Source organism: Typha angustifolia, chromosome 11 (assembly GCF_048772165.1).
Source record: "Typha angustifolia cultivar Huaian chromosome 11, ASM4877216v1, whole genome shotgun sequence".
In the NCBI taxonomy this organism is placed as follows: Eukaryota; Viridiplantae; Streptophyta; class Magnoliopsida; order Poales; family Typhaceae; genus Typha; species Typha angustifolia.
This window is the reverse complement of record NC_133249.1, coordinates 4,324,765-4,346,370: the sequence shown is the minus strand read 5'-3', so window position 1 is coordinate 4,346,370 and position 21,606 is coordinate 4,324,765. Positions and strand designations below refer to the sequence as shown.

General features: G+C 38.2%; 3 protein-coding genes across 5 annotated transcripts; 2 read left to right on the top strand and 1 right to left on the bottom strand.

Annotated features, from left to right (window-relative positions):
- Positions 1-608: 608 nt before the first annotated feature.
- LOC140770773 (uncharacterized) lies at positions 609-3,940 on the bottom strand. Its single transcript, XM_073112040.1, has 3 exons — positions 3,697-3,940; positions 1,243-3,339; positions 609-1,147 (listed from the first exon to the last, which is right to left on the bottom strand). Exons 2-3 carry the CDS (start codon positions 3,266-3,268, stop codon positions 819-821), a joined length of 2,355 nt encoding a protein of 784 aa, XP_072968141.1. The 5' UTR covers positions 3,269-3,339; positions 3,697-3,940; the 3' UTR covers positions 609-818.
- An 8,339-nt stretch (positions 3,941-12,279) lies between these two features.
- Positions 12,280-15,634, top strand: LOC140770231 (transcription factor GAMYB-like). 2 transcript variants are annotated; one of them, XM_073111305.1, is made up of 4 exons: positions 12,280-12,550; positions 12,969-13,336; positions 13,978-14,992; positions 15,077-15,634. In XM_073111305.1, the coding sequence occupies exons 2-4, from the start codon at positions 12,971-12,973 to the stop codon at positions 15,388-15,390; spliced, it is 1,695 nt and encodes a 564-aa protein (XP_072967406.1). In that variant the 5' UTR covers positions 12,280-12,550; positions 12,969-12,970; the 3' UTR covers positions 15,391-15,634. The 2 variants fall into 2 exon arrangements, with proteins under 2 accessions (XP_072967406.1, XP_072967405.1); XM_073111304.1 differs by having other exon boundaries at positions 12,962-13,336.
- A 1,736-nt stretch (positions 15,635-17,370) lies between these two features.
- On the top strand, positions 17,371-21,246 carry LOC140771058 (uncharacterized). 2 transcript variants are annotated; one of them, XM_073112436.1, is made up of 6 exons: positions 17,371-18,366; positions 18,454-18,756; positions 18,837-19,129; positions 19,570-19,681; positions 19,988-20,338; positions 21,071-21,246. In XM_073112436.1, exons 1-4 carry the CDS (start codon positions 17,472-17,474, stop codon positions 19,627-19,629), a joined length of 1,551 nt encoding a protein of 516 aa, XP_072968537.1. In that variant the 5' UTR covers positions 17,371-17,471; the 3' UTR covers positions 19,630-19,681; positions 19,988-20,338; positions 21,071-21,246. The 2 variants fall into 2 exon arrangements, with proteins under 2 accessions (XP_072968537.1, XP_072968538.1); XM_073112437.1 differs by lacking the exons at positions 19,570-19,681; positions 19,988-20,338; positions 21,071-21,246 and having other exon boundaries at positions 17,371-18,756; positions 18,847-19,096.
- The last annotated feature ends 360 nt before the right edge of the window (positions 21,247-21,606 follow it).

The following is a 21,606-nucleotide window of genomic DNA, read 5'->3' as shown; positions in this document are numbered from 1 at the left end:
ATGTGTACCTCAAACACTTATTAGAATGAGTCTGACTTGACTAAAAAGAAAAGAATGAGTTTGACTTTGCCTCCTCCCTGTTCGAGTTTGACCACAGGAAATTTACTCACTTGTTCGAGGATACTAGCACGCCATAAATATGTCTTTTGGCTAGAAAAAAGTGCTTCTCAAAATAATCTCTGTTATTGAGTGCAGGCTTTTCAGGAATCAAATGATCCAAGTGTTCTTCCTTCCTCATTGTGGTCTTCAGAGGTTCAAAATATATTTCATTTGTAGATCACTATATTTCACACTATTATTCGTAAATGTTTTCCATTCAAACTTAAGTGTTCTATTCCTCAGGAGAAATGCTCACCTACGTCCAAATGCAACAGACGCTAATATATCTAAAATTCTGAAAAGAATTCAATGTCAACCTTAATTCGGGTGGACGAAATGAGCTAGACTACTAGGAACTAATGAAGTGCAGATAAGAAAGAAAGAAGATACGAAGAGAGCCAGAGAAGATGTCAAAGTAACCAGAGCAAAGCTATGCAGACAATCCATCGGAAACAGGAAAAAAAAAAAGAACAATTTGAAAAAAGAAAATCACAAACATTAGCGTTAATGTTTAGATAATAATAATTGTATTCCAACGAAGTGAAGCACAAGTAAGTCATGTTAAAACTTGATAAGCACAAAGTAAATCCCATAACCATTACTAGTGCTGATTCTCAATGCTGTGATTGCTGACTGTGCAAAGCAAACGCAACAGAGTCAAGTACAGTTGAGAAATATTTATCAGCAATTCTTGTGCCGTATATTCAAACAATGTAAAGTTAATTGGAACTACCATCAGTTGATTCAGCCTCCCGAGAAGATACACTTGAACAGCGTGAAGCCCGCTCTGTTGGACGGTATGGTAATACTGGAATAACAGGATGGTCAAAATCTTCATGAATCACCGATAGTTCATCACCGATAATATCACATTCTTGAATCACAGATATGTCTTTCAGTCTTGATTCATTTTCCTCTACACAAGATAAACTTGGAGAGATCCAAATACCTCCACCAGAAGATGAATGAGCCTTTGGTGATTGAACATCTGGGATCTCTGTTGGATTTAAAGATGCCAGGGAATAACTGGAATTGAAACAACTTCTGTCTGCAAAGGAAAATATATCTCATGACACTGGTAAGCGGTAAAGTGATTATGCAAATAAAGATGCCTGAAGACTAGAAGTGTGATCCTTTACTTACCTGCATAATACATAGTTTCATCAAGTGCTGAAATATTAGAGAGAGATTTTTCCATAGCCGTTGGGCTAGAATCATAAACAGGTTCTGCGACTTGACTTTCATCGACGTGTTCTGTTTCGTTGCTTGTAAGATTGGTAACTATATCATTTGTTTGCTCGAGATCTCCTGGCTGTTCAAGATCATTAGCTTCATTATCCTTCTCATTTTCTTTGGTTGATGATGATGAGGATTCATACTTATCTTCAGTCGCCTCAATTTTCTCACCATTTGAAATCAGTGAATTTGAAGTTAATTCTTCGTTTGTCTCCTCCACATCTAGTTGGTAATCTTTAGCATCATCAGTTTCTTGGATGAACCTGTGATTCTTTGAATGAGTTCCCATCCTATCGGTGGAATCTATTACGCGCTTATCATCATCTTGCACTAATTCACCTTCCACACTGGATTGAACTTCAGGAGGTTCAACATCACAGTCCATAGGAGATTCATTCTCTTGGTGCAATTCATTCTCTATTAGTTCCTCGTGACATTCTTGATCAGTTACTGAAGAAACTGTGTCAGACTCTCGAGCAGAAGAACTCAGCTTACAGTCACTCTTCTCACTAGTTTCTCTCTCTAAGCTTGCAAAATTAGTCTCCTCCATATTCATTTTCTCTGCAAAAAGATAGGGCTTAAATCTGGAATTTCGCCAATCTTGTCTAAGGTCCCCTAGAAATGATGTTCCTACCGTGAAGCTCTCATGTCTTCTAAATAGAACATCTCTTTGTGGAACTGGAAAAAACTCCTGATGGCTTAAATCATCATCACCTGCAAGGCTGCCACCTTCGTCTATCTTGTCAAATGGAAGATCAAATGGGTTTCGCGTGGGTAGCAGAACAGAAGGAGCTGAACCAGGGATTGTCTCATCAGAACCATAGGGAAGATCAAAAGGATTTTTTCTAGGTGCAAACACCTGTGGGATTTCGACATGAAACCGCGATAGCTCCTGGATGCTTGGAAAAGATTCATTACCATCCAAGTCTATCAAATTCTTCTCCACTTCATATCTAAGGAGTTTTCTCGCTCGCCGTCTTGCTATTAAATTCTCCAGTCTCTGATTCCTTTCAATTTCAGAAGTCCCAACGTCCATGAGATTCTTTTGATCATCTGCTGTCCATGAAACAACTTTCGAGTCATCTTTTTCTTCCTGCGCCTCTTCATCATCTTCATCTTCCTGAATTTCAGCTTCTTCCTCTATGCTAACATCATCTGATTCATGATCATCTGAGTCATCTTTATATGCAACAGCGGGCTGAGGATGTTCAGAATCCAAAAGTGGGTGAAGCTCATCAAGCATTGGAAGGATTTCAGCTTCAGAGGCATAATCAGGTGAGGAACTCTCCCACTGACCAGATACAGAATCAGAGGAAGAACAGCAATGATAATTAATTCCATTCCTTGATGAGCCCAACAAAGAATCAACATGACCACTTCTCTTTTGATCTTCCTCAGCCGCACCACCCATCTCTTCACCTATTTTAAGCATCTTGGTAAAAGATTGTTTCTTATTATGCATTCCCTCATCATCTCTATCTTTGATCATTTCCTTCTCACTCTCTCTATCACCCTTTCTATCTCCTTCAAGTACATTACTAGGACCTTGTACTGCCTGTCTGGCTTCTACTTCTTCTTTAATCTGTTGTTTACTTCCCATGTAGGTCTCAATCTTATGGCCCCCATTTTTATCGTCAACAAGATCATCCGCAATAGCCCCACCAACCTTTGGATAAGAAAATTTATGAGGCTTCCAATTCTCCTCATCAGTTTCAGGTAAATTTGGTTCACCATAAGTTAGAAGAACTCCGAGGAGAATGCCGGTGCACAAAATGACCGGAGATGAAGCCAATAGAAAAGTGAACAGAGAAGGGAAACATCTGTACATGATAAATAGGAAGCAAACTATACAAAGAACAAAGGGATGATTGCAAGCATATCTGCAGCTTGCTCTGATAATATATACTGATATTTTCTTAGCCCCGATCGCCATATCGACCTTTGAGCTCTTAATTCTTAGGTTACGAGTCCTTGACGCAAGAAATAAGGACAGTGAGATCCATTCTGTGTTGAAAACAATCCATTACAGTCAGATGCTTGCAAGGAAATACGATTAATTAATCAAGGCGAAATCAAAATTTGAACCCTTGAAATAGGGATTTTAACAGAATTGAATCATGTAGATGCAAGTGACTTGCGATTTGATACAGAGTCACATACTTCAGGAGATCAAAATCACAAAAGAAGAAGAAAATTGACCATTGATAGAAACAATACGATAAATTTTCCCTCAAGTAATAGATTACCGATTTAGAAGAAGAACCAATCTCAACATAATTATTCTCTCTTTGCATCTAACCAAACACAAATGATAAAGAAGAGAGTGCGGGAAAAAAAAAATCCAATAAATTAGCGAATTACCTCACAACTCCTCGGCTTTGTCCATAAATCAGGAGAGGCTCACAGCATTCGACGGAGATTTCACAACAAGTAATCACACGTACCTAAACATTGAACAACTCGCAGAGATTACACCCCAAAAGAACGGGAGAGATAGATAGAGAGAGAGAGAGAGAGAGAGAGAGAGAGAGAGAGAGAGAGAGAGAGAGAGAGAGAGAGAGAGGATGAGAAGAGAGAGAAGGATTTCTCTTTCTCTCTCCTGTCAGTTTTCCCTCCTCCTCACTCTTCGCCATTACCCGCGACTTCGGGCGGACTCGATCAACGCTTTGTAGTTATATCCCATCGCTGGTGTGGTGGCGATTTTTTTTCACTTACACCCCTCTTAAGATTCTTATTTACATGCAAATACTCTTCCTAAGTTCCTTCGAGGGGCCTCAATTTTCCACGGACCTTCACTTAAATAAAAATAAAAATAAATCTAGAGAGTAAAATGAATAGCGGCATCCCATTAAATAATTTTGGAAGGACATAAGTACAAAAAGAACCTCTACTATTTAACCTTCTATTCCAATATTAGATATTAATATTTAAGAGGTATATTTGTTTATCTTCTTTTTCTTCAAGAGGTGAAAGTGTTACAGGTTTGGTTTTATTTTTAGAATTAATTCCTTGAATTGCTTGATTAAACGAGTTGATGAATTATGCGATGAGAGAGTAAATATTCGTAATTACAATTAATTGGAGCACAAACTATGAGCACGTCTATAGTTATTACTACAATTGATTACTCTATAATAACGAGGAATTAATCGTAATATGTCTGCACTTCACGTTGTCTTATCTAGATATTAATTTCGTGATATATTTTCGTGATTAATGATGATGTTTAATTAGCAGCATGCATCGATGAATTAATGGTAATTTCATGGTATACTTTGTGACTAATTATGCTGTTTAAAATATAGATAATTATATTAGACCTTCTGAAATATCAACATTTTCTATATACCTTCTCGAAATCTTTTTCGGGTGACATAGTCTCGAAAGATCAAAACAAGAAATAGGGCTGTAAAGCTCGACGAGCGAAAACTTGGCTTGGCTTGGTCAGAGTTGAGCCAAGCCTAAACCCGAGCCGCTAAAACCGATTCAAAATTAAGATTACACCGAGCTTAAGTTGGAGCTAGCTTGATTATCCTATAAGATCGTCTCTAAGCGTGCCTAAAGTTATTACTACAATTGATTACTTTATAATATTGAGGAATTAATGGTAATATATCTGCACTTCACGTTGTCTTATCTAGATATTAATTTAGTGACACCATACGTCGATGAATTAATGGTAATTTCATGATATACTTTGTGACTAATTATGCCGTTTAAAAAATAGATAATTATATATAAACCTCCTAAAATATAACTATTTTTTATACTCTCTTTAAATCTTTTTTGGATGACATAGGCCCATGATGTCTTATACGAAGAAACCCAGGAAGACCAGAACACCCGGTGAGAAGGTAAAATATTTTATTTAATTTCTCTCTTCTTCCTCTCGATAATGTGTCAATACTACTACTATTCATATGACTTGCAGGTATTAATTTATGACTGAGAAAAGGTATTTAAAATATTTCTAATAGTTTATGGAGGTCTATGTGTCCAAAAACAAAATTTAGAATCTAAGTGCAATTAATACTTTAAGGAGTGAGTTAAAATCAAGCCAAACTATAATTTTAATAATAATAAAAAGAATCTCCTATCCAACTCATAAGCTCCAAGTCCAGCCAAAGTGCACATTGACGTTTTTCTTTGTTTAGTGGTTGCATTAGTACTTCATCATGCCTTAAAAGTTAGGGAAGTGGAGACAAATAAAGCCATGGGGATTGGGCAAAGCAAACGTAGGGAGAAGCTAAAGCTTGGCACCTCATGGCATATAATATATATATATATATATATGTGCATACATATATAGAGCCTTTTGTCACATTGCAAATCATAAACTAAAGAAAATGCCAATAAAGATCAACCCATAATATTTTTGTCCTACATACTTTATCTAAGTACAAATTAAGAAGAAGAAAAAGATACAATATGGTGATTAATAAAATATCATTTTGTTAATCAAATTCCCTATTTATGACTTATGTATCTATGCAATGCTAGCATCATCACTCATTGGACTTGGAGCTATTCAATTTAGTTGTTTGAAATCTAGCCAACAATAGCAATTTGAGCAAAGTTAAAAAATTTAATCTCCAACTATTCTAATGCATTTTATCTTTCAATGAAAATTTCAGCTAAACATAGATACTAAGTTAGCAAATACATTGGTGTAATAAGGCTTGAGCTGGATTTATTTTAAGAAACTCAAATGTTTTTTATATTTTTGCAAAGGCCTATCTTATTTCAGCAGTGTCAGTTTAGCGAAACTTAGAGCGCTAAGGATGAGTTTACCAAAGGCTTAGGAGCATGATATGCTGTAACACCTAGAATTAAAAAAAAAGATTTCTCATCTAGCCTGCCCACCATCACTTCACGCTCACCTATTTCCTCCTCCACCCCACTATCTCTCTCCCTCTCCTCTCGTGCTGCCGACGCTGACAAAGCCCCGGACCCGGAGCTGACCCATGCGAACCCAAGTCCTAGAACCCTCTCGGTAAGTCCCTAAACCCCTCGATTACTTTTGGTAATCATCTTCCCCCACCTCGCCTTCATTGGAGTTTTCGGTGGCCGACGACTTCGTGTCTAACTGTCCGGTCCGAGGGCTCTGGTGGTAGGGGGACCTCCATGGCCGCCGACCATGGAGTGCACCTCATTGCCTTGTCGGCCACCCCGGCTGTAGGGCAAGCTGCTCTCGCTCCCCCGTAGGTGGGGAGGATGGACAACAGCTCCACTGCAGGCTCGAGCTACGCCCCCATCGTCGTCGAGCTCGAGTCCTCCTCTTTCCCTTCCTTTCCCTGCAGCTAACCACCCACCTTGGGTGACATGTGCAGGTCGCCAGTTTTGAGGGTGGGTTGTCAGCGATCATTTATGGTATGAACCTCTATTTCTATGTGTCTTATGGAAATATATTACTGACAGATCACGTGATGCAGGAAGATTTACCCATGCAGTATATATGTGTATTTGGAGGTCAGGTGTTTCATATGCAATGCATCAGAGTTCAAAATTACTTCAACATTTTGATAGACATGATTATGAAGAATCTTAATAGACCATGTATTATACATCACATTATTGAGAAACATTATGCAGAATTTTTTTTTTATATTTACAAGAAAGCTAATCAGGCCACTGATTAACAAAGAATACTTGTAATTTAAATATAAATAATTTTTGAGTATATTCTTCACTACTTGATCTAATTATTATCCTTTCTTAGGATAGATAAGGGTGTCAAAGTTGCAATTGTCTATCTTCTTGTAACACTCAAAAACTTTTATAAAAAAGAAAAAAAAGGTGGACCTGAGCGCGTGCGTGCGTCACAGCGCCCCTGCCACCCCCCGTCCAGCTCATCCTCCTCCCCTTCTTCTTCTTCTCTTGTCGTGCACGCCGCCCAGCCTCCCCTATTTCTTCTCCACCCCGCTACCTCTCTCTCCCTCTCCTTTCTCTCGGGTTGCCGATGCCGGAGCCGACGGCCAATGAAGCCAATTGCGCGACCTCCTCAGTAAACCGTTTTGTTGTTGTTGTTTCTCTTTCTTCCCTGTACTCACCACCTCGGCTGCCGTGCCTTACCCGGCCTTATGGTTGCGCCGCCGGCACCATCGACCTCGATGGTGGCCACGTCTCTCTCCTCAATTTCCTCCTCTCTTTTCTTTCCCCTTCCCTTCGGCTTGCCACCCACCCCCTGTGAAGGTCGTGGGCCGCCGACCTCGAGGGCAGGCTGCCGGCAACGTGGGCCACCGGTAGAGCGGGGCCGTTTTCTCCCCTCCCCTATGTCTCCTTCCTTTGGAAGGGAATGGTGTGCAAGAGTGGGGGTTGTTTAACCCCCACCCACTCCCTTGTTGAGCTGCAGCTTAGACCGCAACTCATAGGACTAAATGGGCTACGGTTCAAATCACAGCCCATGAAGCCTCGAGCTTGTTGGGTTGCGGTCTGAACCGCAGCCCATGGAGCCCGTGGGTTGCAGTTTGGACCGCAGCCCACGAGCTATTTCCTCACTTGCCTATTGGGTTAGATTTGGGTCCAACACAACACTCCAGCCTAGGCCATTTGGGGTTATTTGGACACTATAACCCCATTTGTCATCAATAATGTAATGCCTAAATCTAAATTCTTTAATACGATAAGTAATTTTATTAATTCGCTAACCGCTTTACTTGCATGAATTAATAAGATCGAAACTGTGTGAAGAAGATTTTGGGATTCCGGGAGAGCCGGCTAGTTGAGAAAAACTAGATACTGTGGATATGCTCTAGGTGAATAGAGTTTATATAGTCTAGAATAATGTAGTTATACCTTCTATGATATTGTAGGAAATGTTAGTATTAATACATGCATCTAGTGTACTATGATATATCTTAAGTTATTGATAATTTACTCATCATGATATTATGAGAATATTAATGTTAGTATATGCATTAGTGTAACGATGCTCTATATGTATCATGTATAATAAACTCTTGTATAAATATCCGTTGTGAATATAAAATGTAACGATCATGATGACTATGACATGCCTTATTAACTGCACCACTTTCACCTATCATTAATAGTCAGGTTCTGACTAGGCAGTGCTTCTACTAACTCAGCTTGGGGTTAAGGATGGAGTGTATCATATATGAATATACTATTAGCGGCATACACCTGAGGTTAGGAGCCTGTGTGACATTCAAATAATTATACTGCATAATCAAAATTAGATTATGATGATAGAAGAACATAATTATGAGACAGATATATATCTCTAGCGGTATCCGACGACGCAGGGCGTCCATTGATGAGCTGAGGGCTCCCGATTCTCCCGCTGAGGGCGGGATGATTTAAAGATAGTGAGATATGAGCCCATGATCGGGGTCCTTAGTCTGATGACCACAGACAACCGGTCATGTGCAGTGTTGCTATGCATATCTGGGTTGCATTGCCGTTAGATGTGTATATATCCCTTCTCGATGTATGAAATGATAGATGTTATGTGATGGATGATTTTTTTGAGAATATCTACACTGTGTGGTGAATGACTTGGTGAGCTATGATAAACATGATTAATGTCTTGGTGAGCATAAAATAACTAAACTACTATTTTACTTCTAAACATAATATGTAAACAATATAATTACAATTTGTATCAATAAAAGATTATATCAGGCTTCATACCTGTGTGGACTTATCCTGATATGATTAGGAGTTGGCATGTTCTAGGATAGTGACGTGTAGTTTTTATTAATTGCATTGATTTAGTAACTAATGGTAAGTTATTTAAACAAGTGTATTGTTATTGCTAGCAAATAAAGGCATGCATTGGATATGCACATGTGATTTTATTGTTATAGATTGTATGGATTCTGCTCGTTGGGATATGTGCTCACCACCTCTTGGCAGGTGCAGGTAGCGAGGAGTAGCTGCCTTTAGTTGTATTGAGCTCTTACAAGGGCGTTTGATACGATTTGATCCATATTGGCTCCACACGTGACATTGGGTTCATGGGAATAGATCTATTTATCTAGTGGAGTATGTAAAAGCAATAAAATCAAATTTTTTTGCAAGGGTGCGTTTGAACGCAAGGATCGCGTTCGAACGGGGTGGTTCGAACTCCTATATCACGTTCGTATCGACAGAGGAAAAATGGTGCTTTCGAACTAAAACGGGCGTGTTCGAACGTGGCTGTTCGAACGCCTACATCATGTTCGCATCGATAAAGAACAAAAATTCCACGTTCGAACGCAATTGGGCACGTTCGAACGCACCGTGACGAAAGTGTGAGTTTTGTTAGGGATTGTTAAGGTTGTTTATGTTGATTAAGAAGTTCTTTTTGGTGAGCCTCTATATATACGTGGAGGAAACCTTAATTGATATCTTATCATGTTACTGGAATTGGCTTTAGACTTATCTCTTTTTCTACCTGACTCTAGACATTAGCTCCTCTCTCACCTCCCCTTTTTCATCGCTCAAGTTTTTGATCGGTCTCTCCCAGCCTCTAACCACCATCTTCCACAACAACTTCTCCTTCTTCACACCAAGAACTAACCTTAGCATTCATCTAGTCATTTGAGGGCTATGAAGCTAGGATCCAATTGATCTTCGATCACTATTCGTTCGATATCTTGATATCTAACCGTCCAAATCTAGTGATCTTAGATTCGTTGGAAAGTTCGGCAACAACATATCCAAAATTCAGGTGGATCTATTGGTTAGATTGTTTGTAGATCCCTTTGGAAGTTGTGTGCTTTATTAACTCTAGAACCGTTGTGGATCGGATTAGACTGGTTCGTAACAGTGTTATGATTGACGTTGTATTTTAGACTTTAGAGTTATATTTTGGATGTGTATCTTAAAGACTTGTTGTGGCCTGTAAAACTTATATCCGGACTCCTTGTGAGAACCTATTATTGACAGGTTACATGATGCATCGCATGGGGGAATTTACCCACGTGGTATCCACGTGTATTTGAAGGTTTGGATGTTTCACTTCTTCTATTAAAAAAATTAACTTCTGGACAAGTAGCTATTCCTCCTATGATTATATATTGAATTCAGAAAACTCTTTGGGTATTGGTATTCTTAATTAATTTTGATAATCTTAATCTAGATAGGGCTTCAAGTCTACCACTTGAGATTGAGACGAGCTCATGGTGAAGGATTGCATAAGAAAGTGGCATTATTAGGTCTAAAAACGATGAATCTATCTCACAAAAGGCACAAGAAAGTGGACCAAGTAGTGGTGATGATGCAAACGGATATAAGGTTGTGGGCCCTTAGAAATGGAGTAATTAATCTTCTTTTGTTCTCTTCTTGTATCTAAAGGAAATGGATGTGGTGGGCCATCTCACATTATGGCCTTCTTTCTGTTTTATTTTATTTTATTTATGATGGCCTTCTTTATATAAGGTTACTTTAAACCCTCTCATGTTTTGATCTCATTCTGACTAATATTTTTTTTTAAAAAAAATTTTGACTAAATTTTGGATATGGCATTTAGCAGTCAATTCCTTTTGTCTTATTTTGACTTTTGACTTTAGGTTTCTTTGGGTTAAATCCTCTATTAAATTCTCAACTTTTGTTAAAATGGCAAAAATCTTTAATATATGTATACACAAATAGGCATTAATTTGGTCAAAATATTATTTGGTTGTGAACTTGTGATATATAAAGAAAAATGCAAAATAATTATTTTTTTAATTTTTTCCTAAAAGCCCAACTTAATTGCCACATACCTAAGATATCTAAATTATTGCTGTTTTCTATATGCACTCTTTTATTGACCTATAAATTATAAAGAATTCTTTACATCTCTCACAATGTTAATGTCAAATAATTATTTATCTTTAATTTTCTTTTTTTTTTCTCTAAACTAAGAGTAAAATAATATCTAAATGTTTGAAATTGGTCGCGTGATACTCATATATTATTTTTAGGGTAATTCATTTTTTACTCCCAGAACTATTACCATTTTTTAAGTATATAGTAATCTCCAAATTAACTTAAAATAGTTTTTTTTTATGATGATCAAAATATCTTTAGATAGGTAAGTAAATCTTTTCCCCTTTTTCAAATGCTAGTTGACCTTAATTTCCCACCATTTTCTCTAAATTTCTTCAATCTTTCCACCCTCCCAAGCCCACCTCCACTGAAAAGCTTTCTTTTATTTGTTTTTTTTTCTTTTGTCGTTCTTCAAGCTTAATCATCAACATCCGACCTACATGACATCTTTTAATTGGTCTAATTCCTCCAAATGCTCTCACTATCACACTCCCCCCACCCAATTCAAAGATTTGAATATTACTATTAAGTTCTCTATCACTATCCTCTTCTTTTATGAGAAAGGAAAAAAATATAATGTTAACATATTAGAGAGGAAGAGTTGTCGGCCGAGAGCAACTCCAGCCGCCTCCTCCCTCCCATGGCCGAGCTTGAGCTCGAATTCAATGAAGTTGGACTAGATTCATTATTGTTGGAGAACGAGGAGGAAGAAAATCTATTACCGTAAGAGGAGGAAGAAAAAAATTTATTATTATTTAATTTAGCTTGCCACGTAACTATTCCATCATTATAAGTGCCAGGGTAATTTAGTCAATTTATCGATTTTGTCAAATGAGTTATGGAGGTTAAGGTGATTCAGGGATTGGAGATTAGTGTGTGCTAAAAAAAGTTTGAAAAATTATTTATGAAAAATAATAATAGTTTAAGAGGATGAGAAAAAAATTTATCCGTTATTTTTAATATATTATAAAAGTTAAATAAAGGGATTTCTATATATATATATATAGAAATCGGCGGCAGTTCCGGATTAGGATTTAAAAATCCATAATTAAATTTTCATCAAAATATTACGTAGAAAAAAAAACCGTTTGATTGAGTCCACCGAGATCACAGCCGAGGGCAGGAAAAAAGGAGAAAAACAAAGAAAAAGAAAAAAAAAAAAGGGGAGAGAGAGAGAGAGAGAGAGAGAGAGAGAGAGAGAGAGCGTTTCTTTCGAGCTGGCTTCGAGTATCTCTCCCCTCGCGCCGGCCTCGTCGGATCCGCGGCGAACTAGGGTTGAAGATTCGAATTTGGCTCCTTTCCCTCTCTCTCTCTATTTGCTACTTCTTATAGAGGCATTACGCCGAGCTCCACGCCTCCAGCCGATGTGGTCTGATCTGTGAAGCAAGCGGGGATGCTTGGAGGTCCAATTTAGGGCTCGTAGTGCACTTTGGAGACCTAAAGCTGGGATTTTGATCAGGTACGTTGCTAAAGGTTTGAACTTTTTTTCTCTCTTGGGGTGCGGCGCAAGAGAGAATTTTGTAACTTTTGATGGGTGGAGCACATGATCGCTCCTCTTCTTTTTGTCCACCCGGTGTTCTTTATTTAAGATGGCTGAATTAGGTTTTTGATCTCCTAATACTTTACTCTCTAAGTTTCTTGCACATCTTGCTCTATGCTTGTAGTTATCTTGCATTTTTTTTAGTATGATAGTTCGCCGTCAGTTCATTTTTGTATAATCACCGAGATCCACTTAAATTTCTTGCATTCAATTAGGAAGTGAGATTACATATTCTATTCTTGAACAGTTTGTACTATTTTCCATCATTAATATCTATTCGTAAGTTTGTTTGATTTCAATTTGGGTCATGTTCTTTTTGTACCGAATCAGGAAGCAGAGATGAAGTGCACGAAAGAAATGGCTGACAACGGGGTGATACCAAAGGATCAGATTGATTCGCCATCTATTGATGAAGCTAGCAGTGGTGGATCAGTAGCTGGAGGAGACACTGCCTTAAAGAAGGGGCCTTGGACATCTGCAGAAGATGCGATTCTGGTTGACTATGTTAATAAGCATGGTGAAGGAAACTGGAATGCTGTTCAGAAGCACTCGGGTCTGTTACGATGTGGTAAAAGCTGTAGGCTTCGATGGGCTAATCATCTGAAGCCAAACCTAAAGAAGGGCGCTTTCACCCGTGAAGAGGAGAAAATGATCATCGAACTCCATGCTAAGATGGGAAATAAATGGGCTCGAATGGCTTCTCTTGTAAGCACGGTTTGCTCTCAGTTTCTAAATCCTATAGTGATCTCTTTAATATTTTTTATTTTCATGTATGTATTTATACAAGTTATTTGGTCTTTCCTCTCCTTCTGTTTACTTTTTTTTCTATCTTATGCACTCTGAGATTGTTCTTTATACACTAGATTGGTGACAATGAGGTTTAAGTTTTAGTTCTTGATCCACTAGATTGGTAATAAAAAAGTTTACTTCTATATGAACTACCAAAAGAGTACGTAGGCTAGTTTTTCTCAAATCAAGAAGAGTTCTTTGAAGGCTAACACACTGCTTTTAGCACTTTGACGCTATAGCTTTTCCTATATTTCATGATAATTGTACAACGTCATTACATAAGAAGCTGGCAGTATCCCCTTTCCTTCTTTTTGTTTATTTAAGATCGAACAGGAACTTGTGCCGATTTTCAAGTTGGTTTGAGATTTGATAGGGCATATCTGACACTTGTTTGGCTTACTGAAAGTCCTAAATGTCCTTGTCTATTCTTTTCTTAAGAAATCAAGTTTCTTATTCATCTCCACTTCTCTGTCTTTTATATTTTCTTCTAAAATATCTTTTCTAGATACTCCTGGTTCTGTTTGTTTGACAATTGACCTCCAATGTCTCTTTGCCAGTTACCAGGGCGTACAGATAATGAGATAAAGAACTACTGGAATACCCGAAGAAAGAGATGCTTGCGTGCTGGTTTACCCATTTATCCTGATGATGTGTTCTTTCAAGTATCAAATGAAAATCAGCAAAGTGCTAATGTCAGTGAATTCAGTAGCGGTTGTAAAAGGCCAAATGATGTCATGCACGGAAGTGATTTTGAATTTTCCAATATCATCTTTGACAATTTCAATCCTAACCAAGGGGATCTATCTTATGCTCCACCATTTCTGGATGTTTCTCTAGATAGGATGCTCTTTCAGAGCCTTGGATCCCACAGTCTCATCTTCCAAGATCCAACTATCCAAGTGAAGCGACTTAGAGAATCTGAAAACACAATATGGCGACCTATCGGTACTATGTTTGGTGGACCTTCCTCGATTGAGCAGTTCCCTGTTGATCCTGAGAAGATCCAGCACACTTTTTCTTTTGGTTGCCCATATGATCCTGATCCTGACAGTAAGAATCCTGCACCTCCTGTTGGTGCTATTGCTGACAGCCATGCCATTCTAAGTGGCAAATTCTCTGCTTCTAAGGCCCTTACAGGGTCTGTGAAGTTGGAGCTCCCTTCACTCCAATATCCAGAAACTGATCCTAGTAGCTGTGCCTGGCTGGAATGTCCTGTCACACCACCTGATAAGCCAGCTGATGTTTATAATCAATCACATGAAGCAACTGCATCAGTGCAACCTGAATGTATCTTACCGCAAGACAGCGGTCTGTTAGACGAACTGCTTCGTCAGGCACATGCACTGAGTGGTGCGATAAGTCAACCACCTGCAAATGGTTCAACTTCTTCTGTTGTCACACCTGATGACCAAGTCCAAATCTCAGGGCTTAGTCTTTGCAAGGAACACTGGGAAGAGTATGAAGATCCAGTTTCCACTGGGGGCTATTCTGTTGCTACCATCTTTGACGAGTGCATCCCTCCCATTAGTGGCACTTCACTGGACGAGCTCGCACCTTCCAAATCACCTTCTGGTAATCACCCCTGATGCTTAATTTTTTTTATTTTTGTTTCCTTCATGACAGAATCTTTTAAGGTCATGTATAATGCTTCTGCAGGTTTGAAGACTATGGTGGCCACTAATGATCACATTCCAAACCTAAAACTCAACAAGATAGCCATTTCACCATGTCCGGAATTTTTTAGGCCGGACGAGTTACTAGGGTCAACTTGGTACGAGGAAAGCTATCAAAGCCCAAAAGATCAGTCCATGGTCAGCGACACCATAGCTGCACTTCTGGGCGAAGAGTTCTGCAATGAGTACAAACCTGTACCTGTGCCAGCGTCACACACATTCGGTCGTGGATTGGAGCTTGACATTTTCCCATGGAAGAACATGCCTCGCGCCTGTCAAATTTCAGGGTTTCCTTGAGATCTTGCGTGGCACTTATTTCAAGATTTATTCAACATCTGGTGTCAAGTAGAATTACTTTTCCTTTCAGTGCTGGTTGCTTCTAGACTTAATCAGGCAAAGGCTACATTGTTTGTAACAATACCCTGCCAGTGTTCTGCTAAGTATTCGATCAATTTTTAGTGTGTTGTGTGTGCCGTTGATTGTTATTGAACAATATGCAGACATAGTTCAGTTATTTCATGTTTGGAATTTCTTAGGCTAATTATCTGGTTCTGCTTGACATTATTATTGCTCTTGAAATGTAGTCACTACTCACTATTATTGCTGTTGCTTTTGCTTTTATTCGTCTTTGCTCTTGTGGTAATATAAGTTAGAAATAAGTAATTCAATTTCCAAATTGGCAGGAAAGGAATTTCTCTGCAAGTACTTCTACATATATATATATATTTCAACATGGCTGTGAGAATTCTTTGTAGTATTTCAAGCAACTTATTGGAGGCCATAAACCCCTCTGTACAGAGATGCTTTGGATAAGTAAATCTTGTGTCATAGTTTAGCTACATGGAATGGAAGTTTGTTTGGTGTATTGTCATCCTTTTGAAGCTTGAAATGTTTCTCAATGCTTACTTATTTCAATACCATACTCGTAGTTTTCTATAATAGAGTGCTCATAATTTATATAAAAAATATATATCTAAGAGAACTTTTATTTAAAAAACTTAGGCCTTTTGATGCGGCGTAAATGAGCTGAGCTTGAGCCGAAGCTAAATTTAAGCCGTGTTTGAGCTGAACCTTAGTTTGGATGGAGCTTATTTTTAAGCCAAACTTAAATCGAATCATATCTACATACAAACTATAGGAACTAGAAAAGTAAACTGTTCATTTTATGGTTCATATCTACACTACATACAAGAATAGTTTTTGACTATTTTATGTCTCTCAAAAGTTTTTTATGGCCCATGTAATTATCTTAAAACTTAAATATAAGACTAAGTGAATTAAAAAATCGATGATTGATATAATAGTTCTTAAATATAATTGCTGACACAGTACTTATAGAGAAACTTAAAAATAGCTAAGAAAATACTAAGTATGAGAAAAAATATTTCTATATAAATCACTTATCCATACATTAGAACCAAAAAAATGATTTATATATAGCTCTTCGCAATTACTAATTGGTTAAGTGATATCTAAATTTTCATATAAGTAATGTATTTAATCATGATTTATTAGTGTAAAAAATAGAATTAAATATATTTTATCCCTTGTGTAATTTTACCCTTATACTTTAAAAAGTCTCAATAAGTATATTTACGACTAAATAATATCGTTAATTTTTCTGCAAAGTTAATGAACTGCGTGTAAAAGACCAAAATATCTTATCGTGTTTATTAGAAGCAAAAATTTATTCTAAAAAATATATTTGATAGACTAGTTTGAAAAAAAAAAAAAAACTCGTGAGAAATAATTTAAAAATGGAATCCTGTAATCCCATGGATGCCCCGCAAGAGAATGGCTAACTACAATTCTATCCCTACTTAAAATAATTTAAAAATGGGAAATTAGTTCGTTGTAGTTATTTAAAGCAACGTTATACGAAACACAGAGTGCTTCTCTTCCTCTTCCTTAACAAATGGAGAACAGAAGCCATGGCGATCGAAGAGCCACGGTCTCCACCCATCTAGCTGCAAGCATTGGAGGTCGCCGGAGGATCCATCGAAGCGTCGGAAGCACCGCCATTGCCGCAACCGCCGTGAGAGTAAGGGTGGGCGGGAGAAGGACGAAGGAGACAATCATCGTTCTTTAGTGGAGGTGGCCTCATCTGTCCCGGGGAAGCCCGTGGACGGTGAGCGCGAGGAGGGTGGTGAGAAAGGCGCCGTTTCAGTGGCGGGAACGGTTTCCGGCGGTGACTCGATCCGGTCAGAGAATGCCGAGATCAATTCCGCTTCGGTCTGTTTCGATCTTATCTCCGTTTCTCTCAAGAACACATCCAGCGACTTCCATTCTCTTGCCTAGTACGAGTAGAACTCGGATACTCGAATTAGTTTGGCGAAAAATTTGATTCGGAATAAAATTTATCTCCAACAGGAATAAATATGATTTTGGTTTTACGCGATTCTATCTCTGGCATCTCTCTCTCTCTCTCTCTCTCTCTCTCTCTCTCTCTCTCTTCTCTTTTCTTCTTTTGTCTCTGGCTTTATCCGAGCAAATTAATGGATGGGTTTCAATTACCTTCGAGTCCTTCAATTCCAGCAGAATTTCTCTATGACGATGATCTCATCTACCATCGAGATGAGAGAACCTTTCAATCCGAAGAGCTTTGGATTCAGCATCCACCTCAAGAACTAGTTCCCGATGAACCTAGCAATGCTATTCAAGTTATCGATCAATCTCCTCAAGAGGTCGTCCACCATCCTACAAACGATGCCCATCAAAGTGGGCAGTTAATCCAGCAACCTGGGCAGGTTATGCAATACCCTTTTCAGGAGATTGTCCACAAGAATTCTATCGGAGAAGGAGCATATAAGCAGTCAACTTATCTGCCTGGAACAGTATTTATCGACCAGCCTCCTCAAGAGGTCATCCACCCTACAGAGGTTGTCCATCAAAGTGGGCAGTTTATCCAGCAACTTGGGCAGGTTATGCACTATCCTCTTCAAGACATTATCCAGGAAAATTCTAGTGGAAATGGAGCATATGGGCAGCCACCTTATCCGCTTGGAACAGGGTTTATCCACCAGCCTCCTCAAGAGGCCATCCACTACCCTGCAGAGGCTGTCCATCAAAGTGGACAGTTTATCCAGCAACCTGGGCAGGTTATGCACTACTCTCTTCAAGAGATTGTCCAGCAGATTTGTACTAGAGAAGGAGCATATGAGCAACCACCTTATCCACCTGGAACAGGGTTTATCGACCAGCCGCCTCAAGAGGTCATCCGCCCTACAGAGGTTGTCCATCAAAGTGGGCAGTTTATCCAGCAACCTGGCCAAGGTATGCACTATCCTCTTCAAGACAATATCCATGAAAATTCTACTAGAGCAGGAGCATATGAGCAGCCACCTTATCCGCCTGGAACAGGGTTTATCGACCAGCCTCCTCAAGAGGTCATCCACTGCTCTACAGAGGTTGTCCATCAAAGTGGGCAGTCTACCCAGCAACCTGGACAGGTTATGCACCATCCTCCTCAAGAGATCAACCAGACGAATCCTACTGGAGAAGAAGCATATAGGCAGCCACCTTATCCACCTGGAGTAAGGTTCGCTCCCACAGATGCTGAGCTTCTCGAGCATTACCTCACCAAGAAAATACACGGCGAGCAGGTCCCTAGGAAAATCATCAACGAAGAGGATGTGTACAGGGGCCATCCGGAGGACATCGTAGGTACGTAGAATAAAGTTTTAGTTTAGTAAATTCCATTTCATAGCCTATAATTTCACACTATTTACAAGCCATAAATGTAGAGACTCATAGGGACAGTGGGGAAACGGCATGGTACTTCTTCACGCCAAGAGATCGAAGGTATGGGAGAGGGAGAAGACCAAGGAGAGATGCAGGTCCAGGCTATTGGAAGGCCTCTGGATCAGACAAAGTGATTCATGATAGTAGTGGGGTTCGAATTGGATCTAAGAGACACCTTGTGTACCATTTTGGAAGACAGCAAGCAGGGATTAAGACGAATTGGATGATGTATGAGTACAAGGTGCAGGATTCTCAGATACCTTTGGACCCTAATCCTAAAGTAAAAATCATGCTCGTATGTCTCTATCTACCCTCTCATTTCTTGAATTTGTTCTCTTCTTCCTTTTCCTTTATTTTATTCATCTCCACTTATTTTTATTTAGTTTATTATTTGAACATAATTGTTGCATTAAATTATGATATTTGGAAAGGTTTAAAGTAGTAATTATATAAAAATTCCTATTTTATTTGCCATGGATTTATTGTTCTTTTGTTCTCGGAAATCGAAATAACAACTAGCCTAATTGATCAAATCACAAAAGGTCAATAATGCCCATATTTTCAAGGGATTATATTCCTTTTTGTTTTTAAGATAAAGCAATGCTCTTTTTAAATTTAGTGTCTCCCATGATTAGGTACTAGATCCATATTTATTGTAGTAATATAACTAGTCTAGTGGGATTTTACAATAACCCCCTATTATATTGCTAATAATCTTATTACATTTTTTTGCAGCTGGACACTTGGGTTTTGTGTAAAATATACAAGAAGGTTGAAAAGACTGAAGACAACTGATGCTGCTACAAGAGTTAGATCTGAAGAACAACCCCTAATAGCCTGTTGATGGGTATTTACCAGGATTTTATTTTTTGAAATTAGAATCTTAGAAGGAAAATAAAGTTCCAGTGGGTTTAATCCCCACTTAGAACCATTCTTTTCCATGTTTATTCTTGGTTGTACAAAGTCAACAAGGTCCATTTGCTTTGTACTTTCTCTTCCTTGTGCTTATGAGAACTTAACTTGCTGCACACTGTTGGGAGACTTCTGTCTTATTTTTAATGCAAACAACTCATTCTCGTTCTTTGTTGTTGTTCTTTGATTCTTATGCAAACTGAGTTTACTTTGCACCCGTTTTACAGTGTTTTTTTTATAGTAGGTTTTGAAGCTGGAGGTCCTAACACTCCTTCAAACATCAATCCCTGGTCCATCATTGGGAATGAATCTTTCATCAAGTGTTTGCACTTAGAATGGAGCTACTCTTTCATCTGTCCAGCTGATGGTGTTGGTTTCTGCTAATATTATGTGATCTCCTTTCAGAAGTGCTGTTCTAGTGATGATTTTAGTTCTCATGATTTGAATCTGAGTGTTTTCTTGCAGAACTTCTGATTCAAGCTTGTCAGTCATACTGGACGAAGGTGGAGATTCAATTGGAATCTAAAGGAACAAACCACAACTCAAGGCTTCAATTTGATCAAGATCAGTCGAGCCCCAGGATTCTTACAAGGTATAATTGGCATAGATAAGTTTCTCATTAGTGATGTGAGTGTATGACCAACAATAAATAAAGTGATTTTGACTGAATTCTATTGTTCAGATGCTATCATAAAGCATGATTGTCTCACTATATTAGATTGACTGGGTTAATTGTTAAACGGATAAAGTGAACAGAAGTATAACATCCCATGACTTGCTTTATTCTTCCTCCTTTGTTCTTTATACTTCCTCTTTCATTCTCTCCCAACTTCTCTTATATTAGAGCATGCTTTCTACGTAGGATAAGTATTAATTTATTGGTAATTATTTTTTCTATAACTAAGGAGGTCATAGGTTCGACTCCAACACTAAACAATATTGTGGAGAAATTGTTTGATGATTTGGTGACTTGGTTCGATTCAATTGATGGTTCGACAGTTCGGTTAGCTTAGAGGAACAACTCGACAGCGCAATGATTTAGAGTAAGTTTCACTGGGGTTTGATTTGGAGCAATTGTTTGACGACGCATATGACTTGAAGCCTAGGCAGCTAAAAGCTCGGTGAGACTTAAGTGTTTCTGTATCTAGAAAGGATTACTTTTTTGTCCAACCTATATCTAACTTTCGAGCTCATGAATGATAAAAAAATATACTAATTTATTGTAATAATATAACTAGCCTCATTATGTAACTATGCTTATTATGTCCATTTAACAATTACCCATGATTATTTTGCTAATCATCTTATTACATTAATCGTGCAGTTGGACACTTGAGTTCTATATAGAATTTCTACACAAGAAGGCTAACAAGACTCAGACAACTGATGCTGCTGATGCATAAGTTACTTCTTCAAAGTTAAAATTTAGAACCCTAGAAGGGAAATATTACTTCCCGTGGGTCAATCCCCACTTAAGTGTTTTTTTTTTTGAATATTTTGTGTTTATTCTTGGTTGTACAAAATTAACGAAGTGGATGTATCTTGTACTTATTCATGGCTGTGCATAAAATAAGTTCGTACAGCTTGACTTGCAGAGGATCCGTTCCTATTTGACTCCTAACTATCTAATATATTTTATTTTACCCACGGAGCAAACTGAAAAATGATCATTTTACCTTTAAAATAAAATAAAAAATAATTCTTGAAGAATTTAAAATTGATCACTTGATATTTTTTAATATAAAAATATTAAATAAATAATTAATGTAAGAGATATTTATAAGGTTTTACCCAATTGAGAGTATTAATGTGCCACACAAAAAAAATAAAGGAGAGAGTCTACGGAAACGAGCAATAGTT

Excerpts from the sequence above, each read along its gene's own strand:
- LOC140771058 (XM_073112436.1), top strand. The coding sequence starts at position 17,472 with ATGATTTTGGTTTTACGCGATTCTATCTCTGGCATCTCTCTCTCTCTC. Across the intron at positions 18,757-18,836 it reads CCATCCGGAGGACATCGTAG|AGACTCATAGGGACAGTGGG; the intron begins GTACGTAGAATA and ends CCATAAATGTAG. Across the intron at positions 19,130-19,569 it reads CTAAAGTAAAAATCATGCTC|CTGGACACTTGGGTTTTGTG; the intron begins GTATGTCTCTAT and ends ATTTTTTTGCAG.
- LOC140770773 (XM_073112040.1), bottom strand. The coding sequence starts at position 3,268 with ATGGCGATCGGGGCTAAGAAAATATCAGTATATATTATCAGAGCAAGC. Across the intron at positions 1,148-1,242 it reads TGAAACTATGTATTATGCAG|ACAGAAGTTGTTTCAATTCC; the intron begins GTAAGTAAAGGA and ends TTTCCTTTGCAG.
- LOC140770231 (XM_073111305.1), top strand. The coding sequence starts at position 12,971 with ATGAAGTGCACGAAAGAAATGGCTGACAACGGGGTGATACCAAAGGAT. Across the intron at positions 13,337-13,977 it reads GGGCTCGAATGGCTTCTCTT|TTACCAGGGCGTACAGATAA; the intron begins GTAAGCACGGTT and ends TCTCTTTGCCAG. Across the intron at positions 14,993-15,076 it reads ACCTTCCAAATCACCTTCTG|GTTTGAAGACTATGGTGGCC; the intron begins GTAATCACCCCT and ends ATGCTTCTGCAG.